The following is a 20,061-nucleotide window of genomic DNA, read 5'->3' on the forward strand; positions in this document are numbered from 1 at the left end:
ATTTTAACACGATCATATCTATTCTATCATTAACAATTGAAATATAAGGATTTTCTACATTGACAAGGTTATTTTAAAATGAAGTTGGGATAATCAAAGTGTGATAGCAATACAGCAACTAGTAATTTATAACATGTATAGCACTATAACCATTGTTATCTAGATTACGATTAAAGAAAAGGTTAAGGGATGAAAGCATAAAAATATATAGACACACATGCATACAGACATTTTATATATACATGTGAGTGAAATCTGTAACATACCACTGTATGCATGATTCAATAAAAGATGTCAGGATCTCATTATGTAATTAAGCATAAATAGAATCACAAGATGATATTTAAAAAAAAAAAAAAAGGAGTAATCACCCTAGTACCTTGGACACACGAGGCTGATAACTTCATAAGCGAAACAAAATAAGGGAGAAGCATTCCTTTGATGTTGAACGTATTTTTCTTGGGGCATAAAGATCGTTTTTTTCTTTTGTAAGCAAGAAGATAAAGAGTTAGGTAAAAATGTAGCACAATTTGTGCTAATTAACTAATTAGCAAATTTATTAAGTTGACTCATAGGTTGGTTCCATTCCTTCTACACTGTCCAAATATAAATCAAATAAAAATAGCTGGAATGAATTTTAAATATAAGAGAAATACATAAATGTTGCTAAGGTCAAGCATTTATGTTCAATTTTTATTTGTTTGGGTTCTATAAAATCATTCAATGCATGATTACATTTACTTGAATTATAAGTATATTATAATTAATTGTAATTTACAAGTCAATCGTCTAAGAAATTTAAGGTGCAGTCCATTGCAAAATATAATGTTGGTTGAAACGACGACAAATTTAATGATTCAGTAGTCAATATAACTTAAATTTAACTAATTAAGATATGGATGATAATTACAAGAAAAAAAATGTGGCGTTACGGAATTGAAACAAAATCAATTAAATAAGCAGAAGCAAGAAAATACGATGTTCATACTTAAACCACACGAAACATAAACTTGAGGAATTCCAAATAACAATAACTATATAAAATTCGGTAAGTCGGCACCATCCAATCCAGGGATCTCCTGATGTTCACCAGGAACCAAATCCAATAACTTGTTTATGTCAATCTCTTGAATTCCAAAGTGCTCCGGATGTAGTCCCCTCTCACATCCGCCATATATCCAATTGGTTATTGGTTGTAAACATAACCTCCTATCGGATGATTTGGTGGAACAATGGGAATGGGAACTGGATCACAATATGTAACTACATTCTGATGTAGGGAAATGGAGAGCTTATTACGAAAACCCTCGTTTGGGAGGCTCTGATAATTATCGTTGATAAAGGGATCAGCCAATGCAATCTCTGATTTACAGTAAGGCAAATTGTCTTTTGGTGCAACATGCATGGAGTCTTCAAGAGCTCCACGTTTATTTTCTCGGTGACATGAACCTTCATCGGTGTTATTATGATCTGGTTTTTGAATCTCATTATCTCTTTTTTGCTTTCTATTCTCCTTTTTTCTGATCCTACATAGAACCCAATCGTCCATCTACAAGAAACAATTCAAGAAAAGAGGGGAAAAATATTTATAATGTCGACCCTAAAAAAAGTGCAAAGAATTTATTTAGATAGAAAGATTCACCTTCATGTCATCTGCACTTGATTTTTGCACCAGCGGCCGATTGATCACTGTATATTCATGCATAATCCAGGACTATTTGTCATTTCTTGATCCTTATAATTATCATCATTAGTCTTACCGTATATTTGTTGTTATGTGATTAAAGATTGATTTTTTGAAATTGCTTATATGCTTTCATGCCCATGGATCTTGGTTACGAATCATTCTGTTATTCTTTGTCATTTCTTGATTCTGTGTAGCTGGCGTATTATTCTCTGCAATTTATTGATCTCGTGATGAGAAATCTGATGGTCAATGATAGATAAGAAGTTGTCAATATTAAATTAGAATCTTTTATTTTATGGTAAAAAAAAATATGTGTCTTAATTTTAAATTTTCACTCCTATACCCAGAGCGGTTTGCACATGAGCATGTATTTAAATATGCATTATTTATTGTCTTATAGTGTTGAGTTTTATTGTACACAATGCTAAAGATCTTATGAGTGCTGTCCATATGCTTGTAGAATTTTTCTTATTTACACCTACAGATTTTAAATAATTAACTCCGAACTATCTCTTACAAAGAGATACTAAATGTTGAGGCCAAAGGCTAATTATTTTTTTTTTCTTTTCTATAGATTGCTACTTCATTACTTACTCTTTATTTGATTCTAGTTTCATTATTGATTGAGAAATTTGCTTTATTTTGGTGATCAAAAGCAAAATAAGGAGAAATTTTGCTTATTTCGATAGTGATTGATTGGAATTAGCAAGAAAAATGTTGTTATATATAGAGTCAAATCAATAAGTAGAAATTTTGCTTGTTTCGGTAATGTACAGCTCAACTTTTCAAGATTGAGATTACTTCTATTTCGTTTCTCTACAAGCTACAACAATTTACTTTGTTAAGATCGAAAAAAATGAAAATAAACATGCATCTATGTTGAGAACTTCATTTTCAGATCAAGAATTCAAGACACGATGTGATCAATCATGTAAAATGAAGTCTAGACAAAATCTCGGAGTAAAGTGGGGAACCCAACTTCTTGTTACACGTTTTCTCCAATCCGTCACATTGTGAGCATTTAATTTACCTTGATCGATCATTTTAATTTTTCTCCAATTTGTCACGTTTTCTCCAATCTGTCACTTGCGCATTTAATTTACCATGATTAGTCATTTAATTTATCTCCAATTTTTCACGTTATGAGCATTTAACTTACCACAAATTTGAGAAAATGTGATAGATTGAGATAAATTAAATGCTCACAACGTGACAGATTAGAGAAAATGCGTAAAACTAAATTGATCACATCATATCTTGAATTCTTGATCTGAAAATGAAGTTCTCAACATAGATGCATGTTTTTTTTTTTTTTTTTCCTTTTTTCGATCTTGACAAAGTAACAAAAAAAATTGAAGTTCTCGACAGTTGATTTATACATTCATATAAATGTAGAAAGAAAGAGTAGAAGATAGAGAGATGGCTACTGATCAATACAAGGATATAGAAAATGACATTGAAAAGAGTCTTGATGATTTGCAAAAGTCGTTAATTCAACAAGCTAAGTGTGTCGATTCTGAAGGAGATGATGAGATCGTAAGCGAAAAAAATGGCTCAATTTGGATGGTGTTTATAACTTTTGTAGCTATTTGTGGCTCTTTTGAATTTGGATCGTGCGTAAGTAAATGGATGTAAATGTGTTCATCTACTCAATTTGGATGGCGTTATTAATGATTGAAGTTACTCTTATATTTAAAATTATGCGTCTGTGTATTTTTTAAAGTGAGTAATATTTTTAATTCCAACGGATAAAACTTTGCTTCAATTGGAAATTTTGAGTATATTTATTTAATTGTAATTATTTATAGAAGGAAGTGGACAATTATCGTATAATTTTGATTTAACATTTATGACTTATTTGACCTCCAAGTGGACTTAAATGTGTATCCCTGATTCTTACCTATAAATATAGGGCTTTGTTTCTCAATAATACACACAAAATTTATGGAGTTTTCTCTATTCTCTTTGAGTTTTCTCTTTTCTTTTTTCCTCTCATTTTATAACACGTTATCAGCACGAAACTCTTAGACTGTAGAATTTTTTTTTTTTCATAATCATCTATCACGTATATCAAAATTAATTTGATAATACGTGAATTTTACATATACATATGTTAAATCTGCAATACGTGATCTCATCTTTCTCGATCATTATGTTTTCTTTGTATCTCTCTTTGAATTAATTAATGTTTTTTTCCCTTTACATCAATCAACGTGCATTTTTATAGAGATATATTTATGTTAAATCAATTGATATGTATTAATTTATGTTCCTATACCCTCCTTATATTTAGATTAGCTATTTAGGTTCTACACATGCTTATAATTTTTTTTGTTTAATTGGTCAATGTTCTTTGTAAGCAAGCTTCAATTCCAGATCTCTATTTTGGCTAATTCCATATATATATATATATATATATATATACCATTTGTCTCCTGAAAACATATGTTGACAGGAAACAAATGGTATCAGAGCCAAGTTGAAAGGCTTGCGATCCCAGAGGTACAAGGTTCGAAACTCCTTTGGCAGAGAAAGACATAAGACCATGGATGGAGGAGTAGGTAATCAGCCCTTTGCCCTGGGGGAATGGTTTGATATAAGGTAAACTGGGACCGTTTCCTGTTAACATATGTTTTCAGGAGACAAATTGGGTTGTTAAAACAATTATGAAAAATCCTACTCAGTACTCTTCTTAATTGAGATTTCTTTTTCTTTTGATAAAATAATATCCCTTTTTTTTTTTTTTTTTTTTTTAAAACATGCCATCTGAGATATATGAACTTGGGCCTAACTCCATTCTTGTAAGGACACCACTGGCACTCCCTTAACAAGAATTCTTAAAACAGTGATCCCTTTCTCTCTTCTATGCGTATCCTAGCCTCTTCACTGGGCCTTTACGCTTTGAGAGATCACTCAGGGCTTATTTTAAAAACAGTTTAAACTTTTAACTTGGAATTAAGACATGCTCTTATCATATACCCAGCATGAAGCATAAAAATCTTTACAAGAATCATAAAAAATTTTATAAACAGAAACTGTTCTTAAAAGATCTGGGACTAATATTAACTATTGGCACCATATCTTAGAACTATAAACATACCTACAGGAATGATCCATCTGTAGTTTAAAACAAAATATCAAAATCTCAAAATATTTTTGTGGGATATTATTCTATCTAAGAATAAGAACAATTAAGAATTTCCCTTTCGGGAAGAAAAGAAAATTAGAACATCTTTGAGATAACTCAAGGCTTTGTATTGTATAAATCTTCTATATTAAAGTATCTTTGACCTTTTGATGAAGTTTTTCCATATAAAGGTCCTGCAATTTTTCCTAGGTTTTTAATAAAGGGTCTAGCATAATTTACTAATCCTAAGAATTTTTGTAATTGTTTAAGATCTTCAAGTTTATCTGGAAAATCCAAAGCTTTCTGAGCTATATGTGGTTGTAATTCTATTTTTCCTTTACCTATATTTACTCCTAAAAATTCTATATATTCTTTAAATAAAAACATTTTCTTTTTATTTATAATTAAGCCATGTCTAATAAATTCTGAAAAGAGAATTTGTAAATGACCTCTATGTTCTCTCCTATTTTTACTAAAGACTAAAATATCATCTATATAAACAATAATAAATTTATTATGTTTACTAAAGATACTATCCATTTTTCTTTGGAAAATACTAGGGGCATTTTTTAATCCAAATGGTATAACTAACCATTCAAAATGTCCTTCTGGACTAGTAAAGGTTGTATAAGGTGTTCTAGGAGGATGACCAGCTAATGAAGATGAAGAATCATGCTTAGAATTTGTAGAAATGGAAAAAATTTATAATCTTTTAGTAACAGAACAAGATATAGAAAATATNGGTAATATAAGTAGCATAGATTTAGAATTACTTGCAGTAAATTATGCTTTAGATTCTTTTGAATTATTTATTATTTCTAAAAATAATAATAATTGTAATATAGAAGAACAATCAGATTATGAAAATTTTATACAAGAATTTTCAAATATACAAAATTTATCAGATTCAGATGAAGAATTAGAATTTATGGATATAGAAATAGAATGTAAACATAAATGGGTAAAAGAAACAGGTTCAGATAGCATACCATGTTTTTTATGTAAATGGTATCCTAGTAAAAAATTAAGAGTTAAATGTAAAGATTGTTTTTTAGAAGCATGTAAACAATGCTTAATACAAAAAGAATTAATAGAATCTGAAGAAGAAAATCAGAATGATTTAGTCCAAATAGAATTATCAGAAATAAAAATATTAAGAAAAAGAATAGAAAACTTAGAAGATATGCAAAGATATATTTTACAGAAAATAGAATTTTTGGAAATAAATAAAAAAGGAAAAAGTCCAGAAATTATCTCTGAATCAGAATTAGTTCAAGTTTTTTGTAATTCAGAAATATATATATATATATATAATATACAATTAACAAATAACTATACCTAATTCATCTTTTTACTCAAATCCATTGGTTTCTGCAAATTTCATGCTTTAATTGGTTAATACTAATTCAATTCTTTTAATTACGCATAATTAGAATTTCGTGCCATAATATGTGAATAGGTTTCTACATGTCACCAATTTTTTTTTTTGTGTTTCACTCGACTCACGTTATTAATTCGAAATAATATTTTACATGTATTTGTATATTAATTAATGGTGAGCAATTGGATGTATTATCATTTTTTTATGTTTAGTTATGAAACATTACATTAAATTTATTTTTAATTGTTGTTGTTCCTGAAGTAGTACAACATTATAATTAATATTCCAGAAGAATATTAATCATAGATCTATTCTTTGTTGCTCCAAAAGTAGCACAACATTATAAAAATATTATTTGTTCCCGAAGAGCATAAATTATAACTCTCTATATTCCAGAAGAATATTGACATATTGCACTTGAAGAAATAATAGCAAAATATAATGTGCTCCAGAAGTAGCACATGTTTCGAAGAACATATTATTTCAAATTAATGTTTATCCCTAGAGGAAAACATGTAACTTAAAGTCATGTTGATATTGACTATTTGATTAACATGTGATGATTAATCATATTTTTTGAAACTAATTGTATTTTTATTGTGTAGTTAAACAAATGGCAAACATTACGAAACTTAAATTTGCTGCACTTGACATATATGGTAAAAATTATCTGTCATGGATACTGGATGCTGATATCCATCTCGTCTCAAAGGGTCTGGGAGAGACAATAAAAGAAGGAAACAATGAATCCCTGCAGGATTGTGCAAAAGCACTCATTTTCCTCCGTCACCATCTTCACGATGGATTAAAAATTGAATATCTCACTGAGAAAAATTCCACAAGTTCTTTGGAAAAAGTTAACTGAAAGATTTGATCATCAGAGGACTGTAGTCCTTCCCAAAACCTGTTATGAGTGGATGCACCTTCGTTTGCAAGACTTTAAAACGGTTAGTGAGTACAATTCTGAAATGTTCAGAATATGTTTAAAGTTGACTTTGTGTGGAGAAAAAATCATCGATGAAGATATGCTAGAAAAAACTTTCTCCACCTTTCATGCCTCGAATGTGCTCCTGTAGCAGTAATATCGTTAGCGTGGCTTCAAAAAGTACTCAAAACTTATATCTTGCCTACTAGTTGCTGAACAAAATAATGAATTGTTGATGAAAAATCATGGGTTACGTCCAATTGGTTCTGTACCATTGCCTGAAGCAAATGGAACTACATTGTCTGAAGCAAATACAATATCAAGACAAGGATGTAGACACGGACGTGGACGTGGACACGAATTTGGACGTGAACACGGACACGGACGTGTACGTGGAATAAATCATGGAAGAAATAATCAACAAAGTTATCAACAATAAGACAATAAATTCAAAAGGCACAAAGCAAACGAGAGTGGCAAATCTAAAAAGGAGCATGAAGAAAGTTGTTTCAGATGTGGAATGAAAGGGCATTGGGCACGTGCGTGTCGTACCTCAAAACATTTTGTGGATCTCTACCAGAGATCAATCAAGGGGAAAAAATCTGGAGACTAATTTTGCTGATTATGATGGTTCAATTGATGTGACTCATTTGGATGTCTCCCATTTCTTTACTGATCCAAATGGAAATATTGACCATTTGATTGAGGGTGGTGTGATAGAAGATATAGATTGTTTTACTAGTATTTCTTTCGTTTCAAAAATTTAGTCTGAAATATGTTTTTATTTTTCCGCACAAAAATAAAAAAAATAAAACTCTATTATGCACCGTTTATTTCATGATATTAAGTAATGTTTATTTCTTTAAATCTAAATTCAAGTTTTTTTTTTAAAATTTTGTTTATTTTGTTATATTTATAGATTCATGATGGATAGTCAAAACAACTGTTTAATTGATAGTGCAACTACACATACTATTCTTCAAGACAAAAAATATTTTTTGGACTTAATATTAGCTGAAAATAATGTTAACATGATATCGGGTGCGTTGAATATCGTTGAAGGTTCCAGAAGAGCTTGTATTATTTTACCAAATAATACAAAATTATATATTGACGATGCACTTTATTGTAGCAAATTCAGAAGAAATTTGCTTAGTTTTAAAGATATTCGCTGCAATGAATATCACATTGAAACGATGTAAAAAAATAATGTTGAATATCTTTGCATCACTTCTTTTGTATTTGGCAAAAAGCAGATAAAAGAAAATTTTCATGCACTCCCGTCTGGCATATATTTTATATTTATAAAAATCGTCGAATCAAATAATGTTACGAACCAGAAGTTCGTTGATTCAAAAAGTTTTATACTTTGGCGTGATCAACTTGGACATCCAGGAGCCATAATGATGCGTCGAATAATAAACAACTCACATGGACATCTTTTAAAGAATCAGAAGATTCTTTTATCTAATGATTATCCATGTGTAGCTTGTTCGCAAGACAAGTTAGTCATTAGACCTTCAACTACAAAGGTCAATATTGAATCTCCAACTTTCTTGAAAAGAATACATGGAGATATATGTGGGTCAATACACCCACCATGTGGACCATTTCGTTACTTTATGGTATTAATTGATTCTTCTACAAGATGATCACATGTTTGCCTACTTTCAACTAGGAATGTAGCATTTGCTAGACTACTTGCTTAAATCACAAAATTGCGAGCACAATTCCTGGATTACTCAATCAAGACTATTCGTCTTGACAATGCTAGTGAATTTAGATCACAAGCATTTGATGATTATTATATGTCAATTGGGATTGAAATTGAACATTCAGTTGCACATGTTCATACACAAAATGGTTTAGCGGAATTGTTTATTAAATGTCTACAACTTATTGCTAGACCATTACTTATGAAAACAAAACTCCCAACTTCTGTTTGGGGTCATGTCATATTACATGCTGCATCATTGGTTCGTATAAGATCAACTGCCTATCATCAATATTCACCTTTGCAACTTGCATTTGGTCATGAACCTGATATTTCTCACCTACGGGTTTTTGATTGTGCTGTCCAAGTTCCTATTTTACCTCCACAACGTACTAAAATGGGTCCCCAACGAAGATTTGGGATTTATGTGGGTTTTGATTCACCATCTATTATTAGATATCTTGAACCTTTAACGGGTGACTTATTTACTGCACGTTTTGCAGATTGTCATTTTGATGAAATGACTTTCCCAACTTTGGGAGGAGAAAAACTACATCCTAAAAAACAAGATAGAATTTCTTGGAATGAGACAACTCTATCTCACTTTAATCCCTGCAGCAATCAATGTGAACAAGAGGTTGAAAAAAATAATTCATTTGCAAAGAGTAGCAATTCAACTACCTGATGTATTTGTTGACACGAGAAAAGTGACAAAGTCATATATTCCAGCAGAAAATATTCTAGCAAAATTAATGTCCCTGCAGGACAATCTGCTGTGACAAATGAATCTCAAATACGCCAGAAGCATGGTCGACCAGTTGGTTCAAAAGACTCTGTACCTCGAAAAAGAAAAGTACAGGAGAAAAACCAACCAAAAACTTCAGAAGAAATCACATTAGAAAAGATTGATCAATCAAATATTGAATGTACGGTTCCTGAAAAACAAGAGGTGTCCGAAAATAATGAGATCTCAATAAATTATATGATATCTCATAAATTATGGGAATGGAATAATATTGTTATAGACAATATTTTCGCCTTTAACATGACTCTTGATATTATGCAAAATGAGGATCCTGAACCACAGTCTATTAATGACTGTTGAAATAGAAATGATTGGCCAAAATGGAAAGAATCCATACAGGCAGAATTAAATTACAAGATACAAAGTCCGACTAGTGGCTCAAGGTTTCTCCCAAAGATTGGGAATTGATTATGAGGAAACATATTCTCCTGTAATGGATACCATCACTTTTAGGTTCTTAATTAGTTTGATCGTGTTACAAGGGCTCGATATGCGCCTTATGGATGTAGTAACTGCTTACCTATATGGTTCACTTGACAGTGACATATATATGAAAGTCCCTGAAGGATTTAAGGTGCTAGGAATAAATGATACATATCCGAGAACTATGTTCTCAATTAAATTGCAAAAATCATTATATGGATTGAAACAATTCGGACGCATGTGGTATAATCGTCTTAGCGAATATTTGTTGAAAGATGATTATAAAAATGACGATATCTGCCGATGTGTTTTCATAAAGAAAACAAATATTAGATTTGCAATTGTGACAGTTTATGTTGATGATTTAAATTTAACTGGAACTCTTGAAGAGCTCAACAAAACTGCATATTATTTGAGAAATGAATTTGAGATGAAAGATTTGGGAAAAACCAAATTTTGTCTTGAATTACAAATTGAATATTTTCCAAAGGGATTATTTGTTCATCAATCTACTTATACAGAAAAAGTCTTGAAACGCTTTTATATGGATAATGCACATCCATTGCCATCTCCTATGGTTGTTCGATCACTTGATGTGAAAAAAGATCCATTTCGTCCACTTGAAGATGGAGAAAAGATTCTTGGTCCTGAAATACCACACCTTAGTGCAATTGGAGCATTAACTTATATTGCAAATTGCACTCGACCTGACATAACTTTTTCTGTAAATCTCCTTGCAAGATATATCTCTACACCAACTCAAAGGCATTGGAATGGTGTTAAACATATTTTTCGTTACCTAAAAGGTACTATTGATATGAGACTGTTTTATTCTCAAAAGTCAGGATCTGCTTTAGTGGGATATGCAGATGCAGGTTATCTCTCCGATCCAGATAAAGCTAAATCACAAACAGGATATGTGTTTACACGTAGAGGAACAGCTATATCATGGAGATCTATGAAGCAATATTGACAGCAACATCCTCAAATCATTCTGAGATTATTGCAATCCATGAAGCAAAGTGAGAATGTGTATGGTTGAGGAAGATGACCCATCATATCCAATCATCACGTGGATTGATTTCAACAAAAGATAGTCCAACAATTGTGTTTGAAGATAATGCTGCTTGTATCGCACAACTCAAGGGAGACTATATCAAAAGCAACAGGACGAAGCATATTTTTCCAAAATTCTTTCATACACATGAACTTCAGAAGAATGGTAACACTGATATTCAACAAATTCGCTCAAGTGATAATGTGGCTAATCTATTCACAAAAACGCTGCCAACATCTATATTCAAGAAATTAGTTCATGAGATTGAAATGCGTCGACTCAAAGATTTTCAGTGATCAACATCAGGGGGAGTAGCTGTACTCTTTTTCCTTCGCTTAGGTTTTGTTCCATTGGGTTTTCCTGACAAAGTTTTAATGAGGCAGAATTTAATTTTAATACTCCAAAATAACTGTACTCTTTTTCCTTCGTTTGATTTTTTTTCCCATTGGGTTTTTATCAAACAAGATTTTAACGAGGCAGATATTTTGTAATATGTTATTTAAGAGGGAGTGTTGTAAATGTAAAGTCCATTAAAGTTTATTGGTGAATGACATTTTACCCCTGTAGCTCTAGAAATTATTACTATTGTATCTCTGATTCTTACCTATAAATATAGGGCTTTGATTTTCAATAATACACACAAAAAGTTTATTAAGTTTTCTCTATTCTCTTTTCTTCTCATTTTATAACAATATATCACTTTTTCAATTTAAAAGAATAGTTTTCACTTATGATTTGTATTATCTAGTATCACATAATTTAAAAATACTTGTAACTCCTAAGCGGACATACTAAATGATTGAACATTGGCATGTTGACTTTCTACCCAATAATTTTAAAGACCATATAGAATACTACACCTAATAATTGTACATTGTGCATCATCTGTGACCTTCTACCAAATTATTTTAAAGCATGATATACAATAAAATTAGTACTACTACTTAGAAATTGATTCTTATGTGTTCTTGATAATAAACTATATTTAATTTTAAATTAATTTTAAAATAATGTGATTATTAATTTACAAAATCTTTCAAATGCATTATTTTCTTAATCGAACTTTAATATTATTTATACGATTTAATTCCGATCTAGGATCTATATGTGCTAAGTTGGTAAGTTATATGAGGATGAGTTTTGATTAATTATATATATATATATATATATATATATTTGCATGTCGTATATTTAAGTTCAATGAATCAATGGTTGCCTTAAAAAGATATGTATCCCAAACATTTTGTTATAAGGTGCATGTTTACGTCATTAAAGGTGTGAGTGGGAAATAGGGCGTGGGGGACCAGCATACCCAATCAATGTTCAATGACAATGTTAATGGTGACCACTTTGCGGTACTATGAGTAGGACTCGATCAGATTCCAAATAATAATTGCCCATTGCATTCTGATTGGTTAGGCGATACACCAAGTGAGCCCATGATGTCAACGTTAAGTTTTAAAAGAAATGAAAAGAAGGGGATACATATTGAGAAATTCCTTTTTATTTTATAGTAATTCATATACATATCATAAGCATGCATCATGTGCATGAGGTTTGCTTAATGAGTGTTAGTTCATCCCACATTATTCCTCTCTATTTCCAGATGATGAAAGCAAGATGATTCGAAACGACTACTTGTGGTGGGAAGAACTCTGTACTAATACATTTAATGTTGACTCAAGTTGAAATAAGTTTAACATTTATATTGATTATCTTATGTTTTTATTAAATATAAATGTTTTAAAATTCTTTCCTTAAACGAAAGTCGTTAATATTTTTTATGTTAAAGAAAAATTTAAAGTTAGTTTTCCGCATTTATGGTTTTAAGAGAAAATTAAATGATAATACTTCTAAATCTAGGTATTTAGATTTGGGATGTTACATGCACGCTACAGTGTTGCAACATTAGTGACGATAAGATCGAGATTTTTTTTTTTTTGAAACTCAAAAACCCACAAACCGAATTTCCAAAAATTTCTACTTCAAATCTTGAAAGATAACCATGAAAATGCCAAAGAATTTTCAAATTCAACAAAAACAAATCAAAAATTGTCAAATCTGAAAATTCTTAAATTATTGCAAGAGGCAAATTCCATATAATCATATGATAGAAGATCAAATAACCCAAATATTCAGAATTGTTGAAACCTTAATTCTTACCACATGTATGAATTGAAAGGAACCAAAATTTTAACAACCCTTTCACAAAAATACATAAATCCTCCATGTTAAAATCAAAGAAAACATTAAAATTGGAAGCGTATCTTGATCCATAGATTTGAGTGTTTTGAATGGGATTGATCTTCCAAATGTTACGTAATTACCTTAGAAATTCTTTTCTGTTGATGGGGATACAGAGAGATATGAAATCACGTATAATTAAGGACCATGACCCCATAATAAATAACTGCATTAAGCGGCTATTATCTTTGTGTCATTTCAAATTGGCTCCTCATCAACTTTAAATTACATTTTCTGGTCTTTACACTTTATTTCCATGACATTTAATACCAATTATTCCCAAGAGATTAGAGATTATTATAAATCATAAATAATATATACTGAAACAAATAAACATTTTATTGGATAAGGTCATACCATCTGTCGAAACAAAATTGACATCACCAATAAATAAATATTAAAAATCAACTAGTAATCTCTAATCAAATTAATCAATTGATTGAGTTGCATAGGACCGAACACTTATCTCCATGAGCTAATAATTGAACTAACATTATGCCAACACGTACATGTAAAATAATACATTTTGCCTAACAGGTAACATGCCATGCCGAATTGCCAACGAAATTATCTTTCAACTTCTACCTTTATTTCTATGTAAGAATGAAAAAATAAATTTGTGTGATGAAAAAGTGTTCGCTGTTACGAGTAATTCAATTTTAGAGACATACTGAAGAACTAAAAGATTCTCAACGTAACAAACAAGAATTACCTAAATTGTAAGTACTAAATAAATCAAAATTTCTCAAACCCAACGTTGGCTTTGTCCTCAGATGATATAAATTGAAAACAATATATTATTCTCACATAAATTGGCTTTAAGTTATATGAAATACAATTATTCAACCAAGACATTAAAAATAAGAAACGCTCTAATTTAATTTATGAAACCGTTGCAGCGAGTGAGATCTCATAGTCCGCTGTAAACTAGGATATAAGAACCCATCCTAATGCAACACGTGTAATCTAAAGTTGCTTGACAGATACACAAAATCGAAGCTTTTATTTACACAACCAAATTTTATAAATGCAACACCATTTACAACTTATAACGCACAATTTACAAGAACTGATACTGCTTTCATTATATAGTACTTTTGTCAATAAACTACCCAACATATAGCTATTGATTTTTATACTACACACCAGTTTAACAACAGGCCACTTTCAATGGTGTTGATGTGCGTTTTTATGTATATTTGTTTTCATTCACGCTCTAACAAGATAGAAAGATGAATTTTTTCTCAAATTTCAACAGGATTTTTCATGGCCACCCTTCTGCCTCCAAGTTTTTTTGTTATTAGTTCTCTCAGGTTTCAGTTTGATCCTAGCGTTTAGTATTTCACTCTTTATATGTATTTGCTTAGATGTATTGATTCATATCCTGTGGTTTATTTATATGGAGTGTTTCTGGAAGGATCCATTTTTTTGTTTATTTTCTATAGCTAGCTTCAATTTCGTAATTGCGATGAACTTGATCATCTTTATGTCCTGGTATTTCTGGTTCATTTGATTCCCTTGGGTTAGAAGTTTATTGATGTAACTCCTTGTTTTTCTTTTTGTATTAGTTTTTATTACAAATCCTTTGAGGGTTTTCCAGTTTGGTTCTATATATATGTGGATATGATGTGCTCTGGTTTATGGATCCAAAATGATAGGGTGATTTACCGGAACTATAAGTTTCGTGTCTATTTGATTGTATGAAAATATTGTTTCTTTACTGATTTGAAACGTGTGACTGTGAGAAACATATTTTGTTAATGAAATATTAACTTCAAGCCTGTTAATTAATTAATTTTCCGTTCAAGTTTTTATTACACAAGATTCAAGAGTATTTTCATAAGTTAGTGTGGTCCTCTGCCTATGTTGAAATCAGATTCATCCAATTTGTGCAGTTAGTTGAATGTATTCACGCTGAGAGGGTGCTATTAGTCAGCATTTTGACAAATTGTTCATAAATTGACGGTGGAATACCTTACATTGTGATCTTTGTCAGTTTCCTTTTGATATTACGCTACCATGACAAGAAAAAAGGGGGATTAGTTGTTTTTTGTGCGGTTTTAAAGAAGTTGAAGGTGCCAAACAATTAGAACTTACACCAGGATAAGGAGATCACATTTGCACCAAGGAATTCTCCATTATTTATCTAACTATAATTCTTAGGAGATTTTTTTCATTACTTTTTCAAATGAATTTGTGAATCTCTACCTACTCGTGTTTCAAAATTCCTATTCAGTGAACAGTAGAGATGCATGTTTTGTCAGAAACAGACTACCAGGACTTCCGTTCTTCATATATGTTAATTTAATTTTTGTAAAATGAAACTTTTTGTGCTATGACCCACCAATTGAATGTAGATTCTAAAGAACATTTTGTCACCATTTAGTAATAAGAATTTGTGTACTAGTAATCAGAAGGAATGCTCCAACAAGTATGGTTGTAGTGTTTATAGGATGACTGAAGGACTCAATCACTAACCTATAGTAACAGTGGCTGACTCTTAAAAATTTGCATGATGTTACATAGACACTTACTTTTTGAACATAAGTAATGTCATTGATTTTAAGTTTTTCATATAGTAATCAAGACTGCTCTTTGATCTACTAATGGTTATGCTGGATATATGTATATCTTCAACAAATATCTCATTATTTATCAAGTTCTTGATGGATGTAGCTATGAGAACCCAATTGGCCACTTAAGATGACAATAACATGAGAAGTTCATTAGTTTCATTAATATCTTGCATTTTACCTCCATTGAAATTGAATTCTACTGGGTGTTACAGTAGTGGAGGGCTCATTGCTTGCGCGGACTCACCTTCAGAAGGTGGAAAATCAATTGTCAAACTCAATCAAAAGGTACCACAGAAGAAAAAGGTTGTGGTTATAGGAACAGGATGGGCTGGTACTAGCTTTCTGAAGGATCTGGATATTTCTTCCTACGATGTTCAGGTGGTTTCACCTAGGAATTACTTTGCTTTCACCCCTTTGTTATCGAGTGTCACATGTGGAACAGTTGAGGCGCGAAGTATTGTAGAACCTGTTCGAAACATAATAAAGGTATATAAATTTTGGAGTATGAGTTATCCATGGATTTTTTTTACATCATTTAACATAAACGCACATGAAGCGATATGTTATCTAGTTGCACTCTTCATTGGTACAAGTGTGAAGAAATTCCATTAGCTCTCTTAATGCTTAAATAATAAATTCACCGTTTCTTCAACTTCATGATTTTTCCCGATGAGTTTTGTTCGGTAATATAACTTTATTCTCGCTTCTCTCTTTTACTGATAATGTGACAGAGAAATGGGGAAATTAATTTCTGGGAAGCAGAATGCCTCAGGATTGATCAAGCAAACAGAAAGGTTTTCTGTCGGTCCACTATTGATGAAAATTTAGCAGGAAATAATGAATTCTCTCTACAATATGATTATTTAATTCTAGCAATTGGAGCACAAGTAAACATATTTAACACTTCTGGTGTTTTGGAGCATTGCCATTTTTTGAAGGTAAGTCCTAGTTTTCTGAATGAATGTTTAGTATTTTAATAAAGTCCCTGATTCGATGGTAAAATAGCAATAATTTGGATATTTGTGAGCTGAATATTTTTTCCTTGATAAATTTCACTTGTATATGCTGAATTTTTCATTACAAACAAGCAATTATATTCCATGCAGGAAGTAGAGGATGCTCAAAAGATCCGTAGGACTGTAATCGATTGCTTTGAAAAAGCTGTCCTTCCAGGGCTGACTAAAGAAGAGCGGAAAACTCACATCCACTTCGTAGTAGTCGGAGGGGGTCCAACTGGCATAGAATTTGCAGCTGAACTTCACGACTTTGTTCATGAAGATTTAGTCAACATATATCCATCAGTTAAAGATTCAGTGAATATCACAGTAATACAATCTGGAGATCATATCTTGAACTCGTAAGCATCCATGATTTATATTGTTGAAGCTTTTGATGTACTCTAGAGTCGCAACATGACTTTTAAACAGTTATACTTTGATAATTTTCCACATTAAATAGTAGTAAAGTCCATCAAAATCTATGAGATGCTGAAATTTATGTATTCCATTATGTATCCCAGTCCTGAGTAATTAAAGAAAACGGGGAGAACAGAAAGGAGTAACTGAGATATATATTAAAAGTTTCTGTATGGATGTTTCAGTTAATTAAGCCCCTGTTTGATGGCCATTATTGAGAAAAAAATGATGTTTTGAATAGTGGAGAACGTGTGGTTAAATAGTGGGGAAAATTTTTGAGTTTACATGCAAAATATTTTATTTTGTGAATGTGTGGTTGAAAATAAGTATGAAAATTAAAAATTTTTGTCTTAAAGGGTGACTAACAGGGGCTAAAATGTAGATGATAAACAAAAACCAAGTGATAGATCATTTGCATTATGCTAATGGACGTTACAGTTAATTAGCATTTGCATATTGATGCTACTCGTCAAGTCTCAAATTTCTAAATGGCATCACAGGTCTAAACTTTGACTCTTCATGCCTCTGCAGGTTCGATGAAAGGATCAGCTCATTTGCTGAACGGAAGTTTCGAAGGAATGGTATTCAAGTTTTGACAGGACACTGCGTACTTAGTGTTTCTGATAGATTGATTAACATGAAAAACAAAGCTACTAGAAATGATGATTCAATGCCGCATGGGATGGTGGTATGGTCAACCGGTGTTGGCACTCGTCCAGTTGTCAAGGATTTTATGGAACAAGTTGGACACGTATGTTTTATGTTCTTGTTACATATATTGAGACCTATGTACATTTGTTGTTGCTGTTATTGCGTGTAACTATAATGTTTCTGATCTCAATTTAGCTGACTGTTAGATCTAATAACCATTATCGTATATCTGTTATTCTTTATGCAGGGTAGTAGGCATGTTCTAGCAACTGATGAATGGTTGTGAGTGAAGGGATGTGAGAATGTGTATGCCCTTGGTGATTGTGCCACTATCGATCAGAAAAAAAAATTATGGTAATTTAGATAGTAGTAACACAAGATGGGAATTTATTTGTTTGGGATATAGGTTCAATATATTTCTATCAATCACAATTAGTCCTTTTCTGGAGTTTGAAAGTTCAATTTATGAAATCAGAATCTCGTCAATATTACCAAAACAATACTAACAAGGCAGTCACCAATCTCTTTATTGTTATCTCAAGTTTTTATCCTAGACAAATTTTAGTAGAATATGTATGGGATTTTTTACATTAAATAAAAAATAATGAAGAAAATATAACATTAATATACCAGATGATATTGTAATTTTACCTTACCAATTTATATTCCAAACTTTCTAAAAATGGAAGCAAGTGAAAAAGGCATTTCTCAAGTTTATGAATATGTCATAACTCTGCAAAAATAGTGCTTGCTATTTTACAGGGAAACCTTTTGCATGGAAAAGATAGTTGTTGGTTGACTAAACCTGGAATTTCAGAAAGATGTCCTACTTAATTTACTTCCATCAAGTTACACATGATAATTTTGAGATTTTATATGTTGTCTTGCAAATGAAGATACGATTCTTTTACAATGCCGTACTATTGCTTTTCTGGAAGATATCTCGGAAATATTTAAAGCTGCGGATAAAGATAATTCTAGCACCCTAACTATAGAAGAATTCCAAGATGTAATTGAAGATGTCATCATCAGATACCCTCAAGTGGAACTGTATCTGAAGAGCAAGCATCTATTTGACGTAGCTGGCTTACTAAAAGATACAGATGGTAGTGATAGGCTGGAGGTAGATATTGAAGGGTTCAAATTAGCACTATCGCATGTTGATACATAGATGAAAAGTCTTCCAGCTACTGCACAAGTAAGTTTGCTTTGATTCCACTATTTCTATGTCCCATCTTGCCTCTACCAATGAAATAGTTTTGTTTAACCTCTTCTTCCCTGTCAGGTTGCAGCTCAACAAGGTGCATATGTATCGAGGTGCTTTAACATATGGGAGAAATGTAAAGACAATCCAGAAGGCCCTCGTAAATTCATAATTTCGTCCTTTTCGGTACGCCTCTCTCTCTGCCTACCATATTTTCAATTTGTTATTTTTCCCTAAAATTTCTTAATAACTAAACTTCCAAATCAAAAATAATCTAAAAAGATATTTTAAAATTAATGCAAGACTAGTTATGAACTTTTCCCACTTATCCGAAATATTTAGCCTGCTTTCTGATTTTTATCAGCTGATGAGATTAGATTGGATATTTTACTACTGAATCATCAGAAACTTTTATTCTGAGTGTCACGTAACTTTTGGGTCCAAAATTAGCTACCACTTAGCGAAGGACAAAACCGGTTATATTGGACTATAATGCCAGGAGATATGGTGTATAAGAAGTTCGAGAAAGATTTTCTACTTCTTCCGAGGTACAAATTGTTTAAGCAAAATAAGAGTTATTTATTATAAATAAATAAGGGAAATTTCTCATGATTTTTGTTGACTAGGCAAATTGCATTAACTTAGTAAGATCCCTTGGGGCTCAAGCACAAACCAGAAAGGGAAAAACTCTTCATTAAATTTCAGCGAATTTCTATGAAAATTTCCACTTGCGAAGAACCAAAAATTTGGGAATTATAGAACATTTCTGTCAATTAGTTTTACCAAACATCTTTCTGAATAATAAGATGAAGTAATTTGTTATTAAGAATTTATGTGCATTTTATAAATAAA

The 20,061-nt window shown here is 31.3% G+C and overlaps 1 protein-coding gene across 2 annotated transcripts; it reads left to right on the forward strand.

Annotated features, from left to right (window-relative positions):
- Nucleotides 1-15,917: 15,917 nt before the first annotated feature.
- LOC111382973 (external alternative NAD(P)H-ubiquinone oxidoreductase B1, mitochondrial-like) lies at nucleotides 15,918-19,797 on the forward strand. 2 transcript variants are annotated; one of them, XM_023007020.1, is made up of 6 exons: nucleotides 15,918-16,224; nucleotides 16,318-16,425; nucleotides 16,671-16,877; nucleotides 17,046-17,296; nucleotides 17,886-19,203; nucleotides 19,291-19,797. In XM_023007020.1, the coding sequence occupies exons 1-5, from the start codon at nucleotides 16,078-16,080 to the stop codon at nucleotides 18,172-18,174; spliced, it is 1,002 nt and encodes a 333-aa protein (XP_022862788.1). In that variant the 5' UTR covers nucleotides 15,918-16,077; the 3' UTR covers nucleotides 18,175-19,203; nucleotides 19,291-19,797. The 2 variants fall into 2 exon arrangements, with proteins under 2 accessions (XP_022862788.1, XP_022862787.1); XM_023007019.1 differs by having other exon boundaries at nucleotides 15,918-16,425; nucleotides 19,291-19,793.
- Nucleotides 19,798-20,061: the final 264 nt, after the last annotated feature.

Source organism: Olea europaea, unplaced genomic scaffold, assembly GCF_002742605.1.
Source record: "Olea europaea var. sylvestris unplaced genomic scaffold, O_europaea_v1 scaffold2596, whole genome shotgun sequence".
Classification (NCBI taxonomy): Eukaryota; Viridiplantae; Streptophyta; class Magnoliopsida; order Lamiales; family Oleaceae; genus Olea; species Olea europaea.

Excerpts from the sequence above, each read along its gene's own strand:
- LOC111382973 (XM_023007019.1), top strand. The coding sequence starts at position 16,078 with ATGAGAAGTTCATTAGTTTCATTAATATCTTGCATTTTACCTCCATTG. Across the intron at positions 16,426-16,670 it reads CTGTTCGAAACATAATAAAG|AGAAATGGGGAAATTAATTT; the intron begins GTATATAAATTT and ends ATAATGTGACAG. Across the intron at positions 16,878-17,045 it reads AGCATTGCCATTTTTTGAAG|GAAGTAGAGGATGCTCAAAA; the intron begins GTAAGTCCTAGT and ends TATTCCATGCAG.